At 53.7% G+C, this 24968-nt stretch overlaps 1 protein-coding gene across 3 annotated transcripts; it reads left to right on the top strand.

Annotated features, from left to right (window-relative positions):
* Positions 1 to 553: 553 nt before the first annotated feature.
* On the top strand, positions 554 to 24873 carry Stard3 (StAR related lipid transfer domain containing 3). Of its 3 annotated transcripts, none has more exons than XM_052755769.1 (15): positions 554 to 685; positions 15677 to 15949; positions 18609 to 18686; positions 19045 to 19122; positions 19244 to 19297; positions 20070 to 20187; positions 20332 to 20430; positions 20657 to 20712; positions 21078 to 21170; positions 21840 to 21902; positions 22019 to 22114; positions 22425 to 22504; positions 22595 to 22699; positions 23715 to 23808; positions 24215 to 24873. In XM_052755769.1, exons 2-15 carry the CDS (start codon positions 15728 to 15730, stop codon positions 24317 to 24319), a joined length of 1341 nt encoding a protein of 446 aa, XP_052611729.1. In that variant the 5' UTR covers positions 554 to 685; positions 15677 to 15727; the 3' UTR covers positions 24320 to 24873. The 3 variants fall into 3 exon arrangements, with proteins under 3 accessions (XP_052611729.1, XP_052611731.1, XP_052611730.1); XM_052755771.1 differs by lacking the exon at positions 554 to 685 and adding an exon at positions 15123 to 15146; XM_052755770.1 differs by lacking the exon at positions 554 to 685 and adding an exon at positions 15217 to 15429.
* The last annotated feature ends 95 nt before the right edge of the window (positions 24874 to 24968 follow it).

Raw genomic sequence — 24968 nt, 5'->3', positions numbered from 1 at the left:
TTTAGGGGAGGGAGGAGAGACCGGGAAGTAATGGCATGTCCTGACAGGGAAAACGGTGGTCATCCAAGGGTCAAGATCTTGACCCTAGTGTCCAGTCCTCCCCAGGAGCTTTTCCTGCATATAACAGGCATTAAGCATGAGCATTAAGCATAATAGCTCCTGAGGGAGATGGCTAAAAGCAGAGGAAGAACAAAAGTCCTTTAAAAGTGTGTGATGGACGTGGTGGTGCACGTCTGTGATCCCAGCACTTGAAGGCTGAGGGGAGGAAAGAGGATTCTGAGTTCAAGGCCAACCTGAGACTATGTCGCAAAAACCAAAAATGTTATTTCTCCAAGGGATCTGTGCCCACAGATCGCCCCTCACGTAATTCCCCTTTACTCCACAGTGCCAGGCCTGTACGGTCCAATAACCATGACACCCTAAAGTTCTTTGCTCCACGCTATTACAGCCTAACTTTGGCTGCCGCCCCACTTCCGGCTCTTGTCTCTCGAGGCTCCGGGTGGAGAGGGGCGGGACTGGGGCGGAGCTGCAGAGCCACACGTTTCCCGGGTTGCTTTTGGGGGCGGGCTGAGCGGCGGAAGTTGCGCCGCTAGGAGATCTCCTTCCGCTCGGAGGAGTTTCCTGGGCCGTGGAGCGGGGCTGCAGCTGAGGCAGGAAGAGTGGGGGCCGTGGTGACATGAAGCAGGTGGGTCCTGCAGCGGTCGCTGGAACCGGGTGATGGTACGAGAGCTGTCCCTAGCCAACGGAATCCGCTTCCCTGCCCGGTGTCCGTCTCTGGTTCCGTCCGACCCTTCCCACGCCCCTCGCGCTCCGGGTTCCGCCCCCTTTCTCTCTGCCAGCTGCAGCTGCGCGCGCCGGGTTGGGGAGGGGGTGTTTTCGTCCTTACCCACCCTGGAGGGCTTGGGAGACGTCTGTGCTCGCTTTCCTAAGCATTCGTCTTGATAGCGAGAGGAGAGGCGAGGGGTCGGTATCTGAGTATTATGGGGAAACGGTTGGGTGTGGGAAGGGGTCAGAATCAGGAGAAAAAACATACTTTGCAATAGTCTGTACCTCTGCCCTCCGCTGTTTTCTCCAACTTCGGTCGGAAACATTCACGAATAACTTCCTAATGATATCAGAAAGGTTCTTTAAACTTTTCTTGATTCCTCAGAAGTGCCTCTTTACCATTGACTCATTCCTGACATGCTCTCTTACCCTTTGACACTCCTATATTTCCTGATTTTTTTCTTCCCGTCTCTCTGACAAGAGGTCGGAAGTACCGCTTCACATTCCCTCTGGCCCAACCGACCTTGCTGCACTCATCTTGGATGGCCTCATCCCCTGTTGTAGCTTCAGGTCCACGTCCACTGACTATCCAGATTGACATTGCCAGCACATCCCTGTCCAGGGTCTCCAAAGTGTCTGGCTGTCCAGCTGCTTATGGATACTTCCACTTCAGATGGAGCTCCATGCTCAAACCCGAGCTGATCTTTTCTCTGTCAATTCATTCTTCTGCTTTTGTCTTATCCCAAAGACAAACTACAGAATTGCCTTACATCCTTTACAAATCAGTTTGCTCAGAGCTGCCAGTATAGCTAACTCCCCGAGCCTTCTCTGTTACCATCCTTCTCACCAGTCCCAGCAGCTTGAGGTCCTAACGGCTTGCAGCCCAGTCTCCAAACTCTAGCTCTTGCAGACAGTTAGATCACAAGTCTGATTGTGTCATTTCCTTCCTCAGGGCCCCCTGCTTGCTTCCCGTTGCCTGTGGGGAAAGGCTGAATCCCTAGAATGATTGAGGAAGGCGCACTGTGATTGTGTTGTTCCCTGTAAATCTCAACAGTATGGTTCTGTAGGGCGTGCCTTACCACAAAGGGTTCTTCTTGTCTCCATGCTTCCGTGCACATCAGTACCTCTTTCCTCTATGATCTGCTGGGCTTCCTTCTAAATTGTACTTCAGTGTCCTGCTCAGACAGCACCATCCCCACACCACCTACCTCTACCCCAAAGGTTGGATGCCCCTTTGTGTCCCCTGAATGCCCTTAGCATCATGGCTGAGGTTATAGACCCCAGCAGCAGACTGCTGGGTTCTGATACTGTTTTGAGATCTTGATGAAGTCAATACCTCACTTTCCTCATTTGGAAAGATGGAAATAGTAAATGTGTCTACCTTGCAGAGCTGTGACGATAAATGAAATAGTATATGCATAAAACATAAAACTACCAGGTCACCGGGTGATGGTGGTGGTGCATGCCTTTAACCCCAGCACTCAGGAGGCAGAGGTAGGCAGATCTCTGTGAGTTCGAAGCCAGCCTGGTCTACAGAGTGAGTTCCAGGACAGTCAGAGCTATACAGAGGGACCTTGTCTTAAAAAAACAAAGCAAACAAACAAAAAACTATGAGGCCTATGAGTGCCCAATATGCACACATTAGTTAACGTGGCATATAAGAACACGCTAGTTCACTGGTTATGACTTTTATATTTTTGGTTGTGAGCCTAGCCTTTAACGGCTGAGCCATCTCTCCAGCCCGGTTATGACTTTTAATTTCATACATTGCTTGAATGATTGACGTGGCTTCTCATTCTGTCCCTGGGTCCTAAATGAAGTCTTGGACTGGAAGGTACTGGGAACAGAATCTGGATTTACTAAGTAAAGATTCAGGGATGAAAAGAGCCCAAGCATAGAGACCATAGTGAACTCAAGAGAAAGGAGAGCTGGGTCCTCCTCCGTGGAGTGATTCCTTTCCACGATTGGCTATGAGAAATGTCCCCTTGACTTAGGAGTGGGAAGGGATGATACCATGAGGATGTCTGAAATGCTGGTGTTTGGGGTTGTTTTGGATGTATTAGAGCCAGGTCCTGCCTTAGACCAATGTCTAGGCCTTCGTTGCTCCCTTTTTTTTTTTTTTTTTTTTGGTTTTTCAAGACAGGGTTTCTCGGTGTAGTCTTGGTACCTGTCCTGGAGCTTGCTCTGTAGATCAGGCTGGCCTCGAACTCACAGAGATCCGCCTGGCTCTGCCTCCTGAATGCTGGGATTAAAGGCATGCGCCACCACAGCCCAGCCGCCCCCCCCCCCCTTTTTTTAAAGAATTTTTGGTTTGGTTTGGTGTTTTGAAACAAGTTTTTCCGTGTGACCCTGGCTGTCCTGGAACTTGCTCTGTAGACCAAACTGACCTTGATCCTCATGCCTCTGCCTCCAAAAGTGCTAGGATTAAAGGCGTGTGCAACCACGCCCAGCTTTTCTTTTTCTTTTTTTTTTTTAAAGATCTTTAAAATTTTATTTTATGTGTATGAGTGTTTTGTTTGCATGTATGTCTGTACATCATGAGTATGCCACATGCCCTTGGAGCTCAGAAGAGTGTTGGGTTATCTGGAACTGGCATTGTGGGTCCTGGGTCCTCTGCAAGACCAAGTGCTCTGGACCAGTGAACATCCCTCCACTCTGTTGTCTTCAGGGATGCCCATCCCCCTTCCCTCCTCCTGAGGCAGATTCTTGTAGGCCCCAGGTAGTCCCTCCTCCTTGTGGCTTCCCGACCTCTCAGCAGCCCCAGGCAGAGGCTTCCTTCTCTGAGAGACACGGGTCCTTGTTTGTTCATTTCTGAAAACGCTGGTCACATCGGGGCCAGCGGGGATTTCTCTGTCAGTCTTCCTCCTTGGACCTGGTGACCCTGACAGACTGAGCCAGTGTGGGACACACTGTGACACACTGCAGCTCTCCTGCATCCTGCTGTAGCTGAGTTCTCACACACCTAGGCTCGCTGGAGGACTGCAGTGTAGGTATGACCAGAAGGCCTGTGACTTGATGGCTCATGCTTCTTCCATTGAACGGGAGTGCTTGTTGCCTCCATTCTCCAGAGGAGGAAGCTGAGCCTTTGGGGGGAGGATGGTTCAAGACCACTCAGTAGAGATTTAAAGACTTTACCTTAATTTCAATGCGTAGCTATGTCCCAGGCACTGCCCCTGTCCCAGCATCTGAGAGAGCTGCTGGCACCTCAGTGGGACAGAGGACAATGGAGAGCGTGCCATCTTGTCAGTTGTGTGTCCCTCTGGAAGTTTTCTGTCTGGAATGAGGCAAATGGAGGCGTTTGTCTGGTCAGAGCTGGGCCCGGGAGGAGCCTGTGCAGTCAGGCCTTTTTTTTTTTTTTTTGAGAGAGATGAGAGCCCTATTCGGGACACTGGCCCTTTCCAGACTGACTTGGGGAACTTGACCTCCTCAGCCTCAGTTTTTACCCGGTATCCCTAAAGAGTCGAGTGGATTCTGACTCACCAGCCTGCGCGCATGGGTCAAGGGTCACAGAGTCACTGAGCTAGGGGCATTCTGGCAGGGCAGGATGGGGGAGGGGGTTGAGCAAACCTGTCATGTGGTTGGACTTTCCAGTTACTGTGTGGTCAGAAACCATGTCTAGGACTAGCCTGACGCTTCTTCCTACTTACCCTGGAGGAAAGGGGAAATGGATTCCACTTTGGGTTTGCAGCTGTGTATCTCGCTGCTGCTGTATGTTCTGTTCTCCTTAAACTTCCACTTCCCCAGGGCCAGGGAACTTCCCTAGCCCTCTGTGGGTGTGTGGTTAGGGAGGTCAGTTACTCCTAGGCTGAGGGCAGGAGTCACCGAACAGAGCCATCCCTGATAAGCTGCCTGAGACAGAGTCCTCCTGTCCAGTAGTCAGGTGGACCTTTAGTTTGGGCGCAGTGCCCCGCTGCGTTGTGTGGTAGGAAATAGTAGGGGGAGCTCTCATTAATTAGGCACAGACACCATGCAGGTGGAATTTCTCATTCCCTCAAGCCCTGTTAAGTAGGTACTCTGAGCCGGGCAGTGGTGGCACATGTCTTTAGTCCCAGCAGTCAGGAAGCAGGGGCAGGCAGAACTCTGTGAGTTCCAGGCCAGCCTGGTCTACAGAGTGTTCCAAGACAGCCAGGGCTACCCAGAGAAACCCTGTCTTTTTTTTTTTTTTTAAAGATTTATTTATTTAGTATACAATGTTCTGCCTGCATGTATGTCTGTCTGCAGGCCAGAAGAGGGCACCAAATCTCATTACAGATGGTTGTGAGCCACCATGTGGTTGCTGGGAATTGAACTCAGGACCTCTGGAAGAGCAGTCACTGCTCTTAACCTCTGAGCCATCACTCCAGCCCCAGAAACCCTGTCTTGAGGGGGGGAAAGTAGGTACTTTTTGATGTCTATTTACAGAGAAGGAAACTGTGATGAGACTCAGTGACTTGGTCAAGGACACACAGCCCAAAGTATTTCAGGTCCTATGCTGACCCCAGACCTGCTCCCTCTCTGCAGTTCCATAGAGCAGCTTCCTTCATCGATAGCCTGTGGCTTGCCGCTGTGACCTGGGCAGCCAAAGCTCAGGTCTAGCTACGAGATAGGGGTGGTGCTGACCTGGACTCCTGAGGTCAGAGGAACCTAGATGGTAGAGGAAATCTTTGCCTAGGAGGTGACATTTGAACTGGTCTCTGAAGGGCAGGAGTTCTCTGGCGGTGGAGGAGGCTATTCTGGAATGAGGAAGTGGGGAGCTTGTGCTGTGTTTGGGAGCAGCCCACAGTCATGTGGGGTCAGATATTAAACCCTATGTCTAGAGAAAAATGCGCGGGTCTTTCCTCCCTCTATGGTTCCTTAGCCAAGGGATTTAACTCGCCTGGGCCCTTTCCTTGTACTGCCATTAGACAGCCACCCTGCCTACCTGTGCCTGGGAAGTGAGTCCTTTGTTGGTTGAGCTCTGAGCAGGGCAGGATGCTAGATGGGCAAGATCCAGTTTCAGGAAGGTTGCTTTGAGAGCTGGGCGTGAGTGACCCTGTCCATCCATCCCAGCTCATGTGGGGAGAGAAGCCTGTGAGGATGGACTCGTCCGCACATTTCCTGGTGTGCTTCTCTGGGCATGCAGCAGTGGGCGGGGCCAGAGACTCCCCAGTGTTCTCATGGAGTTTAACTTCCAGTGTGAGAAGATGGCAGGAAACAGAGAAGATGACCATGTTAGGGCAACAAGTGCTGTGACCAAGAGGAAAGCAAAGGAAGGGGGTGGAGCTTAAACAGGGGGCTTAGGGCAGTCCTCTCCAGGGGATGTTTCCATAGAAACCAGAATGGAGTAAGGGGAAGGCTGGGCAAGAGTCTAGGAGTTGGAACACGGTTGATGTGACAGCAAGGGACCAATGTGGGTGACGTGGAGAGTTCAGAGGGGAAGAGACAAAAGAAGGGGTGTGTGCTGTGAGCCGTAGTGGGGACTTTGGCCTTCATTCTGCTTGAGCTGGAAGCCGCTGAGGATTGGGCATTTGGGAGATGCCGTCTGACCTAACAGGGTTCCTGCGGTTGCTGGGTTAAGAGGAGACTGTGGTCCAGTACAAGGAGGAAGGAGGGAGGTAGATGTGAGCCGTGAGAGATGATGCATCAGGCAGGGTGACATGGCAGTCACTGAAAAGAAGGTGGATACTGGCTGGATTTGGAAGGACGAGCCTGATTTTGTTGGATGTGGTGAGAAGGCACGGGCTGGCTCCCCAGATGAAGACTGAATGGCTCCTGAGCTTGTTGGGGGCTAGCAAAGCCTCCCATGTGCTAGGTCTCGGCCCCTGGGGTGGGTCAGCTGGGCTCTTCTATACGGTAACAGTGGGCAGGTTTGGAGACTCAATCTCCTCCTTCCCAGGGGGTTATCCTTACCTCTCCTGTTGCGGGTGTGGTGAGTGAGGAAGGCAGTGTGTGCAGGATGGCACCAGGGCCACTACCACCCCCGTTTGCCGACTCCTGCGCTTGCCGCAGGACACAGGCTGGGACTACTCTCTTTCATACCCAAAGCCCGGCTCCAGCCCCAGCTGCTGCTCACTTTTAACCTGGGCATCCTGTGCCTTCTTCACTCAGTTCTGATCCAAAGACTCATGGATTCTTTCTCTGTAGAAGAGGCAGACGTGTCGGGAATGTTGTAAGCCATTGTAGCAAATGGGTCCCTCCTTCCTTGAGCCAACTCTGCCGTGCTGGGGGGCACTGATGCTTGTCCCAGTCTACAGAAGAGGGAGAGAAAGGCTCAGAAGACGAGATGCCGCTGTCTGAGCCTTTTCTCAGCTTGGTGCCCATTTCTCATCTGGCTCCCCTGACCTTCTTCTTTGTACCAAGTTAGAGTCCCCCATGTCAAACCCAGAGGCTCACATTTCTTGGAGAACATGGAGCCTCCTGGGGTGGACTGCCTGCCTGTCCTCAGGAAGTATTTGGGATTTATTTGTAGACCTTGGACCTCCAGACAATCAAGGCCAGCACTGTCCCCAGTGGGCAGGTACAGTAGCCAATAAGTCACAGGAATCATGGCACACACTTGCCCTGGGTAGGAAGTGTCCACTGGGAGCTGGAGTCCCAGGATGTAGGACTGCAGGCAGGTGCAGGCAGGTGGCCGCGGCCTCTGACCGGCCTGGGGAAGAGAGCCATAAGAACCTTGTCTGTACCCCTTTCACCTCAGGGCCTAATTTTGACAGTTGGGGTCTTCCTATCTGCTTCCCTCATCTGCATGGAAGGGTGACAGGAAGGGCCAGTGCTAAAGAGCCATCCTGGCACACTCCCTAAGGCCCTCTACAGGGAGCCAGGACAGACCCCAACTTCTGCCCCTACCCTAGCCTGGGAGTCAACCTTTGCCTGGAGATGGAATAACCTGGCCCTCTGTATGACCAGGGCACCAGAATGAGGAGCTGGGGAGCTTGCTCTGTGCCACCCAGCAGGTTGATTGTAGAGCACGGCTTTGAACCCAGGCCCTTCAGAGTGGCTCTTACTATCTGTTCCTGTAGCGAGCATTAGTCTCCACACACCAGTGACTAAGCTCTGTTTCCCTTTTCTCAGCTACACATGCACCTCAGCCTCTGACCAACCCTGGCCTCCCTCCCCTCTGGCGCTTAGATAAATAGCATCCCTGTGAGGTAAGAATGTTAGTGCCTCTAGTGTTTGTAGAAGCTAGGCTGTAAAACTTGGGGGTGGGTATGGGGAGGAGCCGGTGGGTGGGCAGGAGAGAGAGGAATCGGTATGTGTGATAAAATATGTAACCAAGTTTGCCAGTTTTAACACTTATAAGTATGTAGTCCAGGTGTGCTAAGTGTGTTGTTGCTTTAAATATATAGGTGTATTTATAGCTGTGAGCTGGAGAGAAATGGCTCAGCAGTTAAGAGCATTGGCTGCTCTTTCAGAGGCCTGGAGTTCATTCAGTTCCCAGGACTGATATGCTCAAAACTGCCGGTAACTCTAGCTCTGGGGATCCAACATCCTCTTCTGGCCTTCAAGGGTACCCACATGCAAGTGTGTGCATCCACAAAGACATACACATAAATAAATAATAAAAAATGCTTTAAAAGATACAACTTAGGAGGGGCTGGAGACATGGCTCAGCAATTAAGAGCACTTGCTGCTCTTCCAGAGGACCTGAGTTCAAGTCCTAGCACCTGCATGGAGGATTACAACCATCAGTAACTCCAGTTCTAGGGGATCCAGTGCCCTCTTCTGGCCTCTGAGAGCACCAGACACATGCGGTGCACAGACATACGTGCAGGGAAAACACCCACACACATAAAATAAATCAAATTACAAATAAAAAACAAAAACCCAGCTTAGTTAGGCCTAGGGATCCAGCTCAGCTCAGTTATAGACTGCTTGCATGGCGTTCAGTCCCCAGCGCTGTGGAGGCGAGTGGCACTTACCTGTCATCCCAGCACTTGGGAGGTAAAGGCAGGAGCATCAGAAGTTCATTGTCATTCTTGGCTTAGAGACTGTGCTATAGTTTCTCAATGCAGCCCTTGCTCAACATGTACGACTCTGGGTCGCACCCCCCCCCCCCAGACAGGGTCTCTCTGTGTAGCTTTGCACCTTTCCTGGAACTCACTTTGTAGACCACGCTGGCCTCGAACTCACAGAGATCCACCTGCCTCTGCCTCCCGAGTGCTGGGATTAAAGGCGTGTGCCACCACCGCCCGGCAAGGGTCCCCTCTCCTGTACTGAGAAAATGAAAGTGATGAAGCTGAGGAGACAGTCTCAGAAAGGTTCTGCCTTGCCCTGGCCGCAGGGCTGAGGAGGGGGCCAGCCAGGCTTTGAACTCTATCCTCGGCTAAAATAACTAGCCACGGTGCTAGGTTTTGAACCCAGGTCCATGTGTACCGGGTGGTTGTGCTTTTCCACCATACTGCATCCTGCATCTATTCCTTGTACCACCTCCAGAGTCTGTTGCCCAGCTCAGCAGCCCACTGTGTCCTGGGAGCCAGTTAGAGAAGGCTTGGGCAGCAGGTGAGGCTGCAGGTGAGGCTGCAGGTCCTCGCCTGGGAAGCTGCAGAACTCAGAACTCGATCCACTGTGCTCATAGACCTGCCACGACCATCCCCCACTTCTTCCTCTTCCGACCCAGGGTGGGTGGCAGAACTTCTGGTCCCCTCCCACCCTGCTCTCTCCCAAGCCTTCACAGCTCGGCTTCCACAAGCACACAGGTGTCAGCCAAGTCTGCAGCCATCCGGGGCGGACGGCTTCTTCATGCCACATGTGCTGCTCCCCTCCTGACACCTCTGAAGGTGCTTGGGAGGGGCCGGTGACAACAGGCAGTGGGCTTGGGGGTGGGGTGCTGCTTTCAGGGGCTCATTTCTGTCTCCAGCAGGCTGTTCTTCTGGTGGCTGGCAGCCTCTGTGTTCTGGGCTGGACAAGTGCTTGGAGGACTTCTAGGGCCAGGCCCAAGTCAAGGTGGTTTTTACTGTGAGCCCTCGGGTGATCCGGCTACCAAAGACCTTTTTTTTTCTATAATTTTTATTTTATTTATTTACTTATTTACTTATTTATTTTATTTATTTATTTATTTATTTATTTATTTATTTATTTATTTATTCTGTTATCAGCTTGAAACAGTACAAATTCTTATCCTAATAGTGAAATGTTTCACTGAAGCTTGCCCGGTGATTGGGTAAAACCAAAACTTATTATAAGCCACAGTCATCCTAGGGTCCCCCCCCCCCCGCTATGTAGCTTTTTACTATAATTTATTTAACTTTATTTTATGTGCGTTGGTGTGAAGGTATCAGATCCCCTGGAAGTAGAGTTACAGACAGTTGTGAGCTGCCATGTGGGTGCTGGGAATTGAACCCAGGTCCTCTGGAAGAACAGCCAGTGCTCCTAACCCCTGAGCCATCTCTCCAGCCCTGCCAAAGGCCTTTTGAAGTCACCTGGGTGAACTGAGCTTCATGCCGTGTCCAGGAGGTCTCCAGGGGTGCTGGGACTGGAAGAAAGCTGATGTGTGGGTCTCTCACAGCTACTACTCATAGCAGACTGGAGTTTGGTTTTTGTAGGTTGAGGATAGGCCCCTGTGTATGCTAAGTGTGTCCTCTACCCCTGAGCTACACCTGGGTACCGGAAATCTGATTTTTGTCTTTTTTATCTATCAAGGATTCAGATAAAATTTCATTCATTTATTTATTTTTAAGTTTCTCCTGCTTAGAAGTTTGTAAATAGGCTTTGTCACTGTGGCTCAGAGTCGGCTGTGGTCTCCTCTGGGGACTTGGAGCTGCTTTTGTGAGGAGGGTGGCTCTTGGCCAGCCCCTCCCCGGCCATCCTGTAAGCTCCCCATGCATGTTTCCCCCACACTGGCATCTTCAGCTCTCCCAGGCCCCCCAGCACCTCTGTTCTCAGCTCCATCTGAGTCTGTCGCCTCCACAAAGATGTCTGGGTGTGAGTTTCAGGGTAGTTGCTGCTCCAAGCGCGTCTCACACCCAAGCTGCTGCCACCCAAGTCCTGTGCCCAGGGAGGGATGGGAGAGCCAGGGACAGTCAGACAGAGGAGAGGACCGTGAGTGGGGAAGCCACAGCACTCCGAAGTGGGATAGGCAGAAAGGGGGATGGAGAGATAAGAGATGGGAGAGGCCCGGAGGTGACTGGGGGTGCAGAGAGAGGCCCCTGAATGGGAGAGAAATGGAGACGAAGGCCCAGACAGACACGGGCGACAGTGTTTCCTGTGGGCTGTGGGCAAACAGGCGTTCTCATACATTACGCTAGGCATGCCAACTGCCAAGGGAATCTGGCAGTGCCTAACCAAACCACGCATGCGGGATGACCCAGCAATGCTGCTTCTAGGGAATTCTGCTCTGGAAGATACACTCCCGGCAACGTGAAAGTGTACACATACCACGTGACTCAGTGCAGTGTTTCTGCTAATTACAAATCTAACTGTTTGTTCATAGGACATGGATTCAGGAAGATGTATCTCATCTGTCAACTGCAGTGGCGAGGGCTGGGAATACAGCTCAGCAGCGCAGCGCTTGCCAAGCACGCGCACAGCCTCGCATTCGATCCCCAGCACAGGGTGGGAAAACGGGATATAAATAGGGTACTAAGGCTCATGCGGTGACTTGACTGTTAATCCCAGCTCTCAGGAGGCAGGGGTGGATTGTGATTTTGAGGTCAGCCTGGCCTAGGTAGGGAGACCTAGTCTTAAAAAAAAAAAAAAAAAAAAGTAACCATCAGTTTTATAAGCAGATGAAGACGTCTTTTATAAAACTGATAGGACGGGCTGTAGCTCTGTTGCTGAAGTGTCGTCTAGCCTGCATTCAGCCCCATCACCACACACACAGTGTGGTGGTGCATACCACTAATCTTGCAGGTGAAGCGAGAGGATCAGAAATTCAAAGACATCCCTGGCTACGTACAGAGTTCAAGGCAAACCTTGGATGCATGAACCCCATCTCAAAACAACAAAATAGGGCCCATGAGGTGGCTCAGTTGTTAAAGGTGCTTGCTGCCGAGCCTGATGACCTGAGTTCAATACCTGGGGTCCCCACTTGGTAGAAAGAAAGAACCGACTCCCACTAGTTACTCTCTGACCTCTGCATGCATGCTGTGGCTTGTGTGTGCGTGCGTGTGTGTGCGTGTGCGTGTGCGTGTGTGTGTGTGTGTGTGTGTGTGTGCACACGCACATGCGTGCGTGTGTCCGTTCCCAATGCATGCATGCACATCCAAAAGAAATAACGGCTGGAGAGATGGCTCAGAGGTTAAAAGTATTGTCTCCTTTTTTAGAGGACCTGGGTTCAGGTTGGGCATAATGGTGCACTCCTTTAATCCCAGAACTTGAGGTAGAGGCAAGAGGGTCTCTGTGAGTTCAAGGCCAGCTTGGTCAACATAGTGAGTTCCAGGACAGCCAGAGCTACGTAGTGAGATACTACCTCAATAAAACAAACAAACAAACAAATAAATAAATAAGGGGCTGGAGAGATGGCCCAACAGTTAATGGCTCAGTGGTTAAGAGCACTGGCTGCTCTTCCAGAGGTCCTGAGTTCAATTCCCAGCAACCACATGTGGCTCACAACCATCTATAATGAGATCTGGTGCCCTCTTCTGGCCTGCAGGCATACATCCAGGCAGAACACTGATACATAATAAATAAATTTTTAAATAAATAAGTAAGTAAAATAAAAATAGAGGACTGGGGTTCAATTCCCAGAACCCATGTGGCCGCTCACAACCTCAGTTCCAAGGGATCTCACATCCTCTTCTGGCCTCCATAGTCACCAGACATGTATGTGATACACAGACACACGTGCAGGCAAAACACCCACACACATTGGGATAATAATTTTAAAAATAAGGTATAGTTATGGAGTGTGTTGTGTCCCTGAAAAGGGATGTGTTGAAGTTCTGACACCCCTGTACTTCAGGATGTGACCTTATCTGGAAATGATAGAAGACATCCCTGGCTACGTCATCGATAAGATGCAGTCACCCAGGAGCAAGTGGCCCCTAATCCAACAAGTGGTTCTGTGTGACTAGTGTCCTTATGAGTGAGACACAGGGACAGTGTGGAGCTACATAGCTCCAGCCAGGGAGTGCCAGATTGCCACGCACCACCAGAAGCAGGAGAGCCGAACACCTCGGCCACTCTGCTGGCCTCATGATTTTAGACTTCTAGACTCAAAGCTGGGCAGGGCGCTCGTGATATTTCTTTGTTTTAAAATTGTTTGTTTTGTTTTCTTCTTTTTCTTTCCTTCTTTGTTTTGCGGGGGGTTGAGCTCTGGGCTTCTTGCATGTGCTAGCCAGGGGTTCTATTTCTGGGCTATGCCCTCACCCCAAATTCCTATGGAGTTCATTTTGGGTTTGGGTTTTTGTGCGGCACATGAGGGGGAGTTTGAGTCTCACTGTGTATCCCCGGCTGGTCTTGAATGTCTCCTTTTTTCAGTTGGATTACAGGCATGCATCCCTCTACACAGCTCAGGTTTCTCTTTTATACAAGCTGGGCTGAGAGCGTAGCTCAGCTGGCGGAGTGTTTGTGCGCACCATGCACGAAACCCTGGGTTCAATCCCCAGCATAAACCCACGTAGTAGTGCATACCTTATTCCCAGCACTCAGGAGGTGGCAGCAGAAGGGTCAGAAGTTCAAGGCTGTCCTTGGCTCCATAGGCCTACGCTACATGAGACCCTGTCCTTCAAACAAACAAGCTAACAGACATGTGGGAGAAAGTTGAAAAGAAAGAGAAAAAATAGCTGGGTGGTGGTACATGCCTTTAGTCAGACACAAGCAGGTGGATCTCTAAGTTTGAGGCCAGCCTGGTCTACAGAGCGAGTTCCAGGACAACCAAGGCTACACAGAGAAACCCTGTCTGGAAAAACCAAAACAAAAAACCAAACAGAGAGAGAGAGAGAGAGAGAGAGAGAGAGAGAGAGAGAGAGAGAGAGAGAGAAGAAAGAAAGAAAAAGAAAGAAAGAAAGAAAGACAATACTGGATTCTAGGCCGCTCTGGTCATAGCATGCTCTGTCACAAGTCACTTTGTGGAAGAGACAGGAGGAGATGAAGTGAGAGAGGAAGGGAGACAGTCGGGGAGCACACAAGGAAATGTCACTAGCCCTGGAGCTGGGGCACCTCACAATGAGGGGTGTGCTGGGTCTGCCGTTTGGCATCAAGCCGATGATGGATGCTGGGGAGTCCCATTGCCCCTGGCCTGTCACATCCTCCAGCTTTCTTCTGGAGCTGAGCCCAGCCTCCCCCCAGCACTCTCTAGGTGATCACATGCAGGGATGTCTTTGGGTCCTTCGGGTAGCTTTGGGATCTCTGCTGAGAACAGTTTGCTTCTGTTTGTGGGGTTTGCTCAGAGGCAGAGGGATGGACCTTTTGCTGACCACAGATTGGGTCCTCTTTAGGATCCAGTAGGTAGTAGAGGGGAAAGAGGCTTAAGAGAGAGAACACCAGCGGGTCAGAAAGGAGGTGACTCCATCCTGCCTTTGTGAGTGGGGCCAGATCTCCAGGGCTCCCCCTCCACTAGCCCCCCCCCCCCGCCCCCCCGCCCCCCCCCCCCAGCTGCTGCGTTGATTCCTGCTGGAGTTAGCTGCTCTCTGCCTACAGGCCTTCCTGTCTCTCACCCAGCGCCTCTTGTAGCTCAGCAGACTGGTGTAGCAGGGACCCTGGGCATGGGGCCTCCATGGCACCAAAAAACCCGGACCCATTTGTCTTCCAAGTTCACTAGAGTCCTGTAGTTGCGTAGTATATCCACTTGCCCCAGAGTCTTGGCTGTCTGACATATACGAAGATCCATCCTGTCCTGCTTGGGCACGAACATGGCCACGGCCACGTGGACTCTGGGCATCAACACTAGATTAGATTGGTTGTGCATCACGGATCCGAGGGCCAGGAGTCCTTCTGGAGTGTCCATTTACCCAACAGTTATGAAGCACTTGCTGTCTGCCAAGCCTAGTGCCAGGGTCACGGGAGACAGCAGTGACCAAGTCAACCAGAGCCCTCCCTGTGCCTGCCCTCGGATGTCACCGTCTGGTGGGAGAAAGGGTAAAGCTTGAAGACGAGATTTCAGATAGCAGTAAGCTCACTGGAAGAAAGGAAAGTGGTGGGAGGTGCCTTACCGTGAGCGGGGGCGCTGGCTGGGAAGGGCCACTGCGTGGGCAGAGCGTTGGGGCTGGCGAGGAACATTGGAACATTCCAAACAACGGAAGGCCAGATCCAAGGGCCACAGACGGACAGGGCTACCGCATGGAGGGACTTGACTGAAGGCCCAAGTAGCTGTGATAAGTCAGGAGATGAGGGTGCTGCCTAGTTAGAAGAGCTGGGCACAGTGCCCACCCTACCTCACCCTTCTGCCAGGGCTTGGGGATCCGAGGGAGGGCGGTAGGTGGGAGAATGGCAGGTTTCTGCTTTGAATACTCCCCCGGCTGCCTTGTGAAGGAGGGTTGTTGAGGGTGAGGAGTTGACAGTGTCGGGCCTGGGGTGGGGTGTTAGAGCTACAGAGAAGGGACCCAGATATCTGCTGTCCAGACTCACCAAGACGCTGCTCCAGAGTCCCTCCCAGTGGCCATGGATTGGGGTGGAGGGGCCAGCGGGAGGGAATGTGCCTTTGTGCTGTGAAAACAAAGAACAGAGCCTGGGGGTGGGGGCAGGGGCAGGCCAAAGGCTGTGGACAGGACCCAAGGCCGAGCTCCAGTCTGTGCCGGAACAGGCTATATCCCCAAGATTCAGAGGCCAGTAAGTGCCCCGGTGGGGGGATCCCAGAACCTGCAGGCTGCAGGACAGAGCAAAGGGGGTGCTCAAGTCTTGCCATCCTGTGGAGCCCGGTTCATGAGGGGATTTGAGCAGAGCTATGGGCCTTGGTGTAGGACAGGGGAGCCCAGATATGTTGTGAAATAAATAGGGTCCCTGGGGGTGGTATGGCAAGGGGTGGTGTTCCTGGGGTCACCGGGACCCTGACAGCCCACTTACCTCTTGCCCCCAGCCCTGCCGCTGAGGCCACATTGTCCCCACTTCAACGTGGGGGCCCACCAGGATGAGCAAGCTGCCTGGCGAGCTGGCCTGTGACTTGGAGCGCAGTCTGCCAGCCCTGGCCTCCCTGGGCACCTCCCTGTCCCACAGCCAGAGCCTTTCATCACACCTCATCCCACCACCTCTGGAGAAGCGCAGGGCCATCTCTGACGTCCGCCGCACCTTCTGTCTCTTTGTCACCTTTGACCTGCTCTTCATCTCCCTCCTGTGGATCATCGAGCTCAATGTGAGTGGGGGCCATGCAGTGGGGGAGGGGAGGCCCCTGGTTCCTAGTTCGCCCACTTGCACCACCTTGGGAGGGTTGCCTCACCCCTGGAGTTGATCTGCGTTAAGTGGAGACCAGGAAGTAAGAACAGTTATCTTCCACATAGAGAGAGAACGGGACCTGGAGGGGAGGGGGACCAGAGGGGATGTCGTGGTCGTTTGTCCTAGGCTCCCCAGCAAGACCTGAGCAGATCTCTATACCCAGAGCTGTGCCCTTAGCCTCTGCACCATGCTGCCCCCTAGTGGGGGACTCTGCGAACAGGAGGCGCTGCACCTCTAGCTGAGCAGAGGACGGTTTTGCCTTCTTTCTGCCTAACTTTGCTCTCTGGCTCAAGTTCATCCATTTATTCATCAAACATGCTCAGAGGCCCTGAGGTGTCCCAGGTGCTATGCTAAAAGCAGAGAATACAGAGGGGCGAAAACTCCCAGTTCCTGGTTAGTGGCCCCCGTTTTGGGGGCTGCTACCTGGTGGCCTGGAGATGGAACTGTCTCAGAATGCAGTGTCCACACCTCTGTAATGCTTAGCCCACCCTTGGACCTGATCTGACCGAACCTCAACATACACAAAGTCAGGGGCCCTGGAGCAGGGTGTCCCAGGCCTGGTCTCGCTCAGGTTCTTCACTGTTAACTTGTGATCAGTCACCAGGGCCTTGTGTGAAGTATGGACTCACAGTCCGAGTTACAGTTGGCAGACATCTTTTTTCCAGGTCTCAGGCTTGCCTTTCTTGATAAAAGTGAAGAGTTTGGGAAAGGGGTTAGTTAGGAGCGAGATGTTGAGCTGGAAGGGTAAGGCAGGGCTCTGAGGGTGGGTGACTGCCTTGTGTATCGGAGAGCAGCTGGTACCCGTGGGGTGCTACGTAGGCTCCACTGAAGAGGACATTGGGTTATCTTCCTGATAAAGGGCTGAGTTTCTGAGGTCGTAGGCATCTTCCTTTTGAAGGTCCCAGCTAGCATCCAAGCATCCCTCCAGCTCACCCACACCCTCATTCAATACATATTTTATAACCAGAGAAGAGCTGGGAGAATGTTGATAATTTTGCTTTTGAAATTCTGCTGACAGCCGAGATTGCTCAGCAGTCATCGTGCAGCTTTGAGAATTCCTGCGAAGTGATAGACTCTAACCCACAAACAAACGGCTTTCAGATGGAATGAAAAGTTTCAGAATACTGGACTCTTAGTAGAGTCAGTGCAATATTTCACTTGACAGAGGGAGAGAAGAGGTGCGTGTGTAGCCCAGGCTGGCTTTGAACTCAGTGATTCTCTTGCCTCAGCCTCCGGGCTGGAATGTTATTAATTTCCAGGTGTGTGTTTTTTTTTTTCTCATTTTGAAGGGTAGGGGGAGTAAGGTGGGGAGCACATGCCTTGTGGAGTCAGTTCTCTTCTCCCATTCTCACGTGCACTGGGGGTCCAACCTAGACAGTCAGGTCTGCATCATCAGGCAGCAAACACCTTTTCTAACTGAGCTGTCTTGCTGGCCCCACTGGGGAGATTTCTAAATGTTGGAAGGTTCCTAATATTGGCCTGAGCTTTTAACAAGTGTCCCCAAACTGGGTGTGACACACACCTGTAATCCTAGCACTTGGGAGACAGAGGCAGGAAGACTAGGATTTTTTTTTTGTTGTTGTTGTTGTTGTTTTGATACAGAGTTTCTCTGTGTAGCTTTGGAGCCTTTCCTGTAACTCACTCTGTAGCCCAGGCTGGCCTCGAACTCACAGAGATCCGCCTGGCTCTGCCTCCCGAGTGCTGGGATTAAAGGCGTACACCACCACCACCCGGCAAGACTAGGATTTTAAAGTCATCCTTATCTGCATAGTGAGCTGAAAGCCACCCTGGACTAAACAAGACCCTGTATCAAACAAACTTGCCCAAGAAATCACTCCAGAATTTAGATGACCTGCCAGAGTAGGAATCCTCCAGTCTAGCTGATCATTAAAGGTCTTTTTGGGTTCCATTACCAAAATCCTACCTTCTCCCCAGGGGCTGGCATCTCCATCCCCTCTGAAGAGTTGGGATAGAGTCTGGCATTTGGAATCTGTCCAGATCCCCAGACATTGAGGTCTGAGCCAAGTGTTAAGGGTCTTGGTGAAAGTCCGTGGTGGCCTGGGCAGGGCCAGGATCAAGCACGAGTGGGCTGACTCTCCGTGTGGTTTCTCAAGGTCCTGAGGCAGCAGCAGCATTGTGACGAATCTCACCCATTAAGTGCAAGCCTAATTGATTGATCGGCCACCTGGGGCTCTGTCTGGCACCACCACCCACCCCAGCCCCCCTCATCCCACATGGGTGGAGGCTGGGAAGATGGAGAACCAGAATGCTGGGAAGGAAATGAAATTATAGAAGAGGCAGTCTCTCCTGCACAGCCCACAGGCCTCCAGGCCTGTACCTTCCTGGGTGGTGTACTTGAACTCAGTTTGGCCTGTGTGGGCTGCCTGGATCCTTGAGGGACCAAACCGGTGCCTGGGGTCTTGGGCTGCTGGTTCAGCTCTCTTTGCTTCTGGGGCCCTCTTGGGTGGTGGCCTATCATCTCCTCCAGGTCCCCTTGGCATGGGCTCCTCGCCATTCTTGGAGAAGGGGCAGTCTTGAGCTCGGTTCTGCCCTCAGAGCCCTTCTGTCTTCCTCTCTAGACCAACACCGGCATCCGGAGAAACCTGGAGCAGGAGATCATTCACTACAGCTTTCAGAGTTCATTCTTCGACATCTTTGTGAGTGACCTCAGGCTCCAAGACAGTGCAGTTTGCCTGGGTTCTCCTTCTACATGCCATATCCAGCCCGGTAGGGGAGGGTCATCTCTAGATGGAGCTCTGGCAGCCCTGAGTCTTCACAAAGCTCCCAAGTGGGGCCCCACCTTCAGAGAGCCCAAGGCAGGGGCAAGGAGACAAGGCTTTGGAGCAGGAAGTTTACATGCAGTTTATGCCAAGGAAACACTGAGCCACTGTCCTCACCTGAGATGTGGGCACCCCTGTCGGGGTCTGGAGGGGCAGCAGGAGAAGGGTACCCTGCAGCAGAGCTGTGGAAGCCAACCGGCGTCTGATGTTACGATGCCTCCCATCTCCACACCAGGTTCTGGCTTTCTTCCGCTTCTCTGGCCTGCTCCTGGGCTATGCTGTGCTGCGGCTCCGGCACTGGTGGGTGATTGCGGTAAGATGCCTTCTGTGGCAACTCTGAGGCCTTCCCTGGTCGGGGCTGGTGTGAGGGCTGCATGGAGAGGACCCACTCCCCAGCCTCCGCCTTCGCTCTTGCCCCACTGTTTGCCCAGCAGGTCACCACACTGGTGTCCAGTGCATTCCTCATCGTCAAGGTCATCCTCTCTGAGGTCAGTGGCTCAGGCTCTAGTGTCTCTGGTAGGCCTCTAGCCTGAGGGTGGGCTTCTCTTCTGGATGTTTGGGGTATCTGATTCTGCTATGTTGGAGAGAAGGGAATCTTCTTCATTATTTGCAAGGAGTCGTCCTTACTGGCTTCTCTAACATACACTCCTGCCACCCAAGGTTCCATAATTTATTCTCTCTCTCTCTCTCTCTCTCTCTCTCTCTCTCTCTCTCTCCACACACACACACCCCTCTTGTTTGTTTGGGTTTTTTTTTTGTTTTGGTTTTTTGAGACAGGGTTTCTCTATGTAGCCCTGGCTGTCCTGGAACTCACTCTGTAGACCAGGCTGGCCTCCAGCTCACAGTGCTCTTCCTGCCCCTGCCTCCCCAGCGCACCACCACACACAGCTCTCTTTTTCACTAAAACAAGATTTCATATAGTGGTAACCATGAGCTTACGGTCCTCCTGCCACCCCAGTCTGGGATTGCAAGCACATGCTACCTTGCTGATTTATAAAGTGCTGGGGACGGAACCCAGAGCTCTGTCCACGTTGGGCAAGTATTCTACTACCCGAGATGATGCCCCCTCTAGCCAAATCCGTTTTTCCTGACACACATATAATTCATCTTAGAGACAGGTGCCATAGCCAGTCTCTAAATAGCTAGGCCAGACATAGGGCGTATACTAGTCTGGCGAGACAGAGCTGGTGGCCTCAGGAGGAGCCTCTAGGCTTGGGGTGCCCTCCTGCCATGGCATTCAGTCTTCTCTTTCTGTCTCAGCTGCTCAGCAAAGGGGCATTCGGCTACCTACTGCCCATTGTCTCTTTTGTCCTGGCCTGGCTGGAGACCTGGTTCCTTGATTTCAAAGTCCTACCCCAGGAGGCTGAAGAGGAGAGATGTGAGTGCTAGGGGTCAGGGCCTGGGTGGGCTGGGTGCTGAGAGGGTTCTCTCCACTCCGACAGAGGGAAGTTGCTCGCCTTAGTCAGTCTGAAGCTGGGGACCCTCGGTCTGGGATGACGGCCGCCTATGTCTCCTCGTGCAGGGTATCTTGCTGCCCAGGCTGCGGTTGCCCGTGGACCTCTGCTGTTCTCCAGTGCTTTGTCTGAGGGCCAGTTCTACTCTCCCCCAGAATCCTTTGCAGGTGAGAGCTGCTGGGTGGGGAGCTGCCTCCAGGGAGGGGCCGTGTGGGGAGCCAGGTAGGCTGGGTCTGTTCTTTCTGTTCCTTCGCTCAGGCTCCCTGGGGAAAGCCAGCAGCCCTCTCCCACATACTTTGCGCCCCCACATTCTTGCACTCATCTCTGAACCCCACCACCTCCTACTCTCGCTCCCCACCCCTCGCCATTGTCATCTGCCCTTGTTTCCCACAGGGTCTGACAGTGAGTCAGAGGAGGACGTCCCTGGGAGGAAAAGTCGCTCTGCCCAGGTATTTCGCTGCCCACCTCCACCCGACCCCGGCAATGGGTCGGTGCTGTGCTCTGCCAGGCTGGACAGAGTTCCCTGCAGAGGAAAGACCTCGGCCTGAGTGCCAGTTAGTGCCCGTCTATTGGAGTATCTGCCCCATCACTGACTGGTCAGGCCCTTTGGCCTGCCCCATGCCCGAGGACACAGGAACAGCAGCCGGTCCTGCAGACCACAGACAGCATGCAGGGTCAGGGACACCAGCCTGAACCCCACATCCAGCTGGGCTGCTCTCTGGAAGGGTTGTGGACTGTGTGGGGGAGGAACGGGCTTGGAGCAGGGAGGGCACAGGCCCCCAGCTGACCCCTTTCCGTCCCCCCCCGGGTTCAGGAGCGAGAGTACATCCGCCAGGGGCGTGAAGCCACTGCAGTCGTGGACCAGATCTTGGCCCAGGAAGAGAACTGGAAGTTCGAGAGGAGTAATGTAAGGAGCCCCTGCCCCGCCTGGCCGATCTGCATGTGGTAGCAGTCTTCACCCCTTTTTCTGAGCCCCAGGAAGTGAACCTGAGGGCTGAGTAAACTGGAATCTGCCCCAGGGAGGTGGTGGATAGAGTTGGAGCTAGCCATAGCCTGGGGTCAGCCATGCAGTAGCAGGCCAAGCTGGACTGGACTCTGTCTCCAAGTCTCCCACAGCCCAGGCCTCGTCTCCCTGATGTTTGGTTTCCTGGGATTCAGGTTTTGAGGGGAAGCCAACCTGTGTCCCGGGTGTGGTGTTTTGTTTCATGATCAAAAGAACATTATCTAAAAAGATTGCCGAGAGCTGGGGAAACAGGGAAGCGTGCCCGGGTCCTTGCTGACCAGTTCCTCTGGCAGCCCTTGGCAGCTTGGAGCCGTGGTTCTGGTTGGTCACGGCTGCGGTCACAGCTGAGCTCCTGACTTTCAACGTGAGTGCAGAGCTGATCTCTGCACGTGGTCCTGCTCACCAGAACCGCCGTGTTCTGAAGTCTGCCCAGATGTCCCCAGATTCCCGGAGTTTCCACCTCAGGCTGTTGGAAACCTACCTGGCCTGTCAGCCATTCCTGGACCACAAGCCCCACCCCCCCACACTGGTGCCCTCCAGCCTCCTCCCCATCACTCTCTGTCCTTGCCACAGGAGTATGGGGACACTGTGTACACCATTGAGGTTCCCTTCCACGGCAAGACCTTCATCTTGAAGGTGAGTAGGGAAGGGAGTCCCAGAGACACCTTCTCCATCTGGGGTGCTGCTGCCAAGTCTCCCAACTAGAGGGGGTCGCTTCTCTGGCACCACCCAGCCCTGACCCCCTCCTGCAGACCTTTCTGCCCTGTCCTGCTGAGCTGGTGTACCAGGAAGTGATCCTGCAGCCCGAGAGGATGGTGCTGTGGAACAAGACAGTGACCGCCTGCCAGGTGAGCCACCCCAGTCCTGCTTGCCACCTCTGATGCCATGGATCAGGGCACAGTCACACCTTCTCATAGCCATTTTCCACCAGGGGACCTAGCTTCTCTCTATAAAGTGGGTGCTGCTGTGGTTCCTTTGGAGAAGGCCAAGAGGCGGGAAGGTTCAATGTGCTTATCTTACACCCAGCCTGGGCCTGTAGGTGATAGTGTCTCTTAGTACTGTGTCCCTGGCAGGGAGGAGGCTGGTCTGGAGGTCCTGAGGTGCTGGGGCCATATCGGGGCTTCCGCTGTACCTCAGATCTACCTGGTTGGCCTTTAGATCCTGCAACGGGTGGAGGACAACACCCTCATCTCCTACGACGTGTCCTCAGGGGCTGCAGGTGGCGTTGTGTCCCCCAGGTGAGCACCCAGGTCCTCTCCTCTCAGCCGAGCCTCCCACACCTGGGACCTCTGTTCTAACCTGGCTCCACCCCCCCCCACACCCCCCAGGGACTTTGTGAATGTCCGGCGCATTGAGCGGCGCAGAGACCGTTACCTGTCGTCTGGGATTGCCACCACACACTGCGCCAAACCCCCCACGCACAAATACGTCAGGTGAGTCTGGCCTCCCTCAAACTGTGAACAACACAGGGTACAGTGTGTGCATCTGGAACGTCCCTCCCCCTGCCATGTCTGAGCCTGAAGCCCTGTTCTGTTCCCTGCTTACCAGCCTTGCCCATCCCAGCCCTAATCCTGCTAATCTTGCTGCCTGGAACCATGCCACCGCCACCGAGGCTGGAGGGGGTGTATGTGTAGTGGACAGCTGGCTGAGATGGTCCTAGGAATGGGCTGAGGGGCTGGGAGGTGCTGCTGGGTTTCACCTTTCTGTATCAGCTAAACCCCCCTCTCCGCCCTGTCCTCACGGCCTCCTCTGTGTGGAGGGGGAGTGGAGTTCAGGCTTTTTTGCTGCCGGAGGTGGGAGTGCTACCCTAGCACACCCCCCCCCATGGCTGATCCAGAGACTCCCGGGGTGCCAGGTAGACCTTAGGCCCCCAAGAGGTAGCTGCAGCAGAACACTCTTGAAGAACTTGAGGTTAGAGCTCTGTCTGGGTCCTGCGGTGGCCTTGCTCGGGGATGGGCCATGTCCTCTGTGTCACTCCATCTGTGGCAGTAGCTTAAGCGTGCTCGGCAAAAAGGCCACGGGAGGTGAACTGTGGGCCAGCTGCCTCCTGAGAAGGCGCCCTCTTCTGGAGGCCAGGCCACCCAGGGTTGGATGGGGACAGTGAAAAGTGCCACCCTCGGCCACTCTGTCCCAGTTACAGCTTACGTTCCGAGTCTGTCCAGAGTGATAAGACTGGGGAAGTGTGAGCTTCCTGCCCCTGTGGGGTGAGAGTAGGCATCAGCAGGCCGAGGTAGACGGACTTGAGTGCCAAAGGGCGGGTGTGGGTAGAGGGCTGGTCCTGCTGCCCCTGGCACTGGCTCTGAGCCATACTGAGGCAGGAAGGTAGTTCTTAGGTTGTCATCTGTGCCCCCTTTTCCTCCACAGTTCAGCTGGGCCAGGAATGGGGGCAGGGGTGGCCGGGGGACTTGCTTTGTGCGGCACCCCTCACCTGTGGTACTTCCTCCTCAGGGGGGAGAACGGTCCTGGAGGCTTCATTGTGCTCAAGTCAGCCAGCAACCCCCGAGTCTGCACCTTCGTCTGGATTCTAAACACAGATCTCAAGGTGAGGTCATGGCAGGGAGCAGGAGGCAGGCCCTGTGGAGTCCTGGTTGCTGTGTGACCTTAGCGCCTCCCTGCCATTCTCGGGGACTCCCACTTTTAGTCCTCTTTACTGGATTGGTGGCAAGGTCCAGATGGCCTTCCAGTCCTGAGTTGTGAGAGACGCGTGATGCCCTTTTTTACTCCTGACTCCTAAGTTCCCAGCAAGGATGGCTGGCAGCCAGCCCACCCCCACCTGGGTCTGTTTGTGTGGCTAGTGCCAAGACCTGAGTACAACATGTTCCTCCCTCTATGAGTGAGGGGAGGGGGGGTGGCCCTCTCTGGCCCAGGATACCCTTCCTAGTGCGGGCTGCTAATGGGAGACCCCGTTGAAGGCTAGCCGTGGCATGACTTCTTCCTGCCTCGCCTAGGGCCGCCTGCCACGGTACCTTATCCACCAGAGCCTTGCAGCCACCATGTTTGAATTTGCCTTTCACCTGCGGCAGCGCGTTGGAGAGCTGGGGGCCCGAGCCTGAACACGTTCCCTCGCCACCCTGCGGGCCAGGGTTCTGTCGCCATAGCCTCCGGAGCCGGATAGAGGGACTGTTTGGTCTTCCTGCTGCTCATGAAGGACTATGTGCTAAGCAGCAGCTGCCGCCTCATTCCCTGGCTGTACCCTCCCACTGAGCCGTGGAGCATGGTCCTGAGCAGTTGTGGGGTTGAGCACGTGGACTCTGGGGTGCCCCAGACTGGAGGAGCCAGGACTGGCCTCCCGATGTTGACACAAAGTCCCTGCCTTCTGGAGGAGGAGACTCCTCCTCGTGCTTCCCTAGGGGATCTCACTTGGTCACAGAGGACCTGGGCTTGCCCGTTGCCAGTGTGAAGATGAGGGAGCTTTCCATTCCAGCTGCTAGGGTGGTTTTGTACCGTTAGTGGAAGGGTCTGTGACCCTTTTCCATACACACTGCAGTGTGTAAGGGCAGGTGATGGGGATGGCACTCCACCTCTGCCTCTCCCTAGCCTTCTCCCCTCCCAAGGCCTCCTTGGGGACTTTTGTAATAACTTGAGCCAATTAAAAACATGAGATTAAGCCGGGCGGTGGTGGCGCACGCCTTTAATCCCAGCACTCGGGAGGCAGAGGCAGGTGGATCTCTGTGAGTTCGAGGCCAGCCTGGGCTACCAAGT

The sequence above is a fragment of the Peromyscus californicus genome, unplaced genomic scaffold (genome assembly GCF_007827085.1).
Source record: "Peromyscus californicus insignis strain IS unplaced genomic scaffold, ASM782708v3 Scaffold_3__1_contigs__length_106647218, whole genome shotgun sequence".
NCBI lineage: Eukaryota > Metazoa > Chordata > Mammalia > Rodentia > Cricetidae > Peromyscus > Peromyscus californicus.
Note: the sequence above shows the minus strand (reverse complement) of the source record. Positions and strands in the feature narration are given on the sequence as shown.

What these genes read in the sequence shown, in the direction of transcription:
- Stard3 (XM_052755769.1), top strand. Translation starts at nt 15,728, where the DNA reads ATGAGCAAGCTGCCTGGCGAGCTGGCCTGTGACTTGGAGCGCAGTCTG. An exon ending in GGCACTGGTGGGTGATTGCG is followed by an intron (nt 19,123 to 19,243) that starts GTAAGATGCCTT and finishes TTTGCCCAGCAG; the next exon opens with GTCACCACACTGGTGTCCAG. An exon ending in AGACAGTGACCGCCTGCCAG is followed by an intron (nt 22,115 to 22,424) that starts GTGAGCCACCCC and finishes GTTGGCCTTTAG; the next exon opens with ATCCTGCAACGGGTGGAGGA.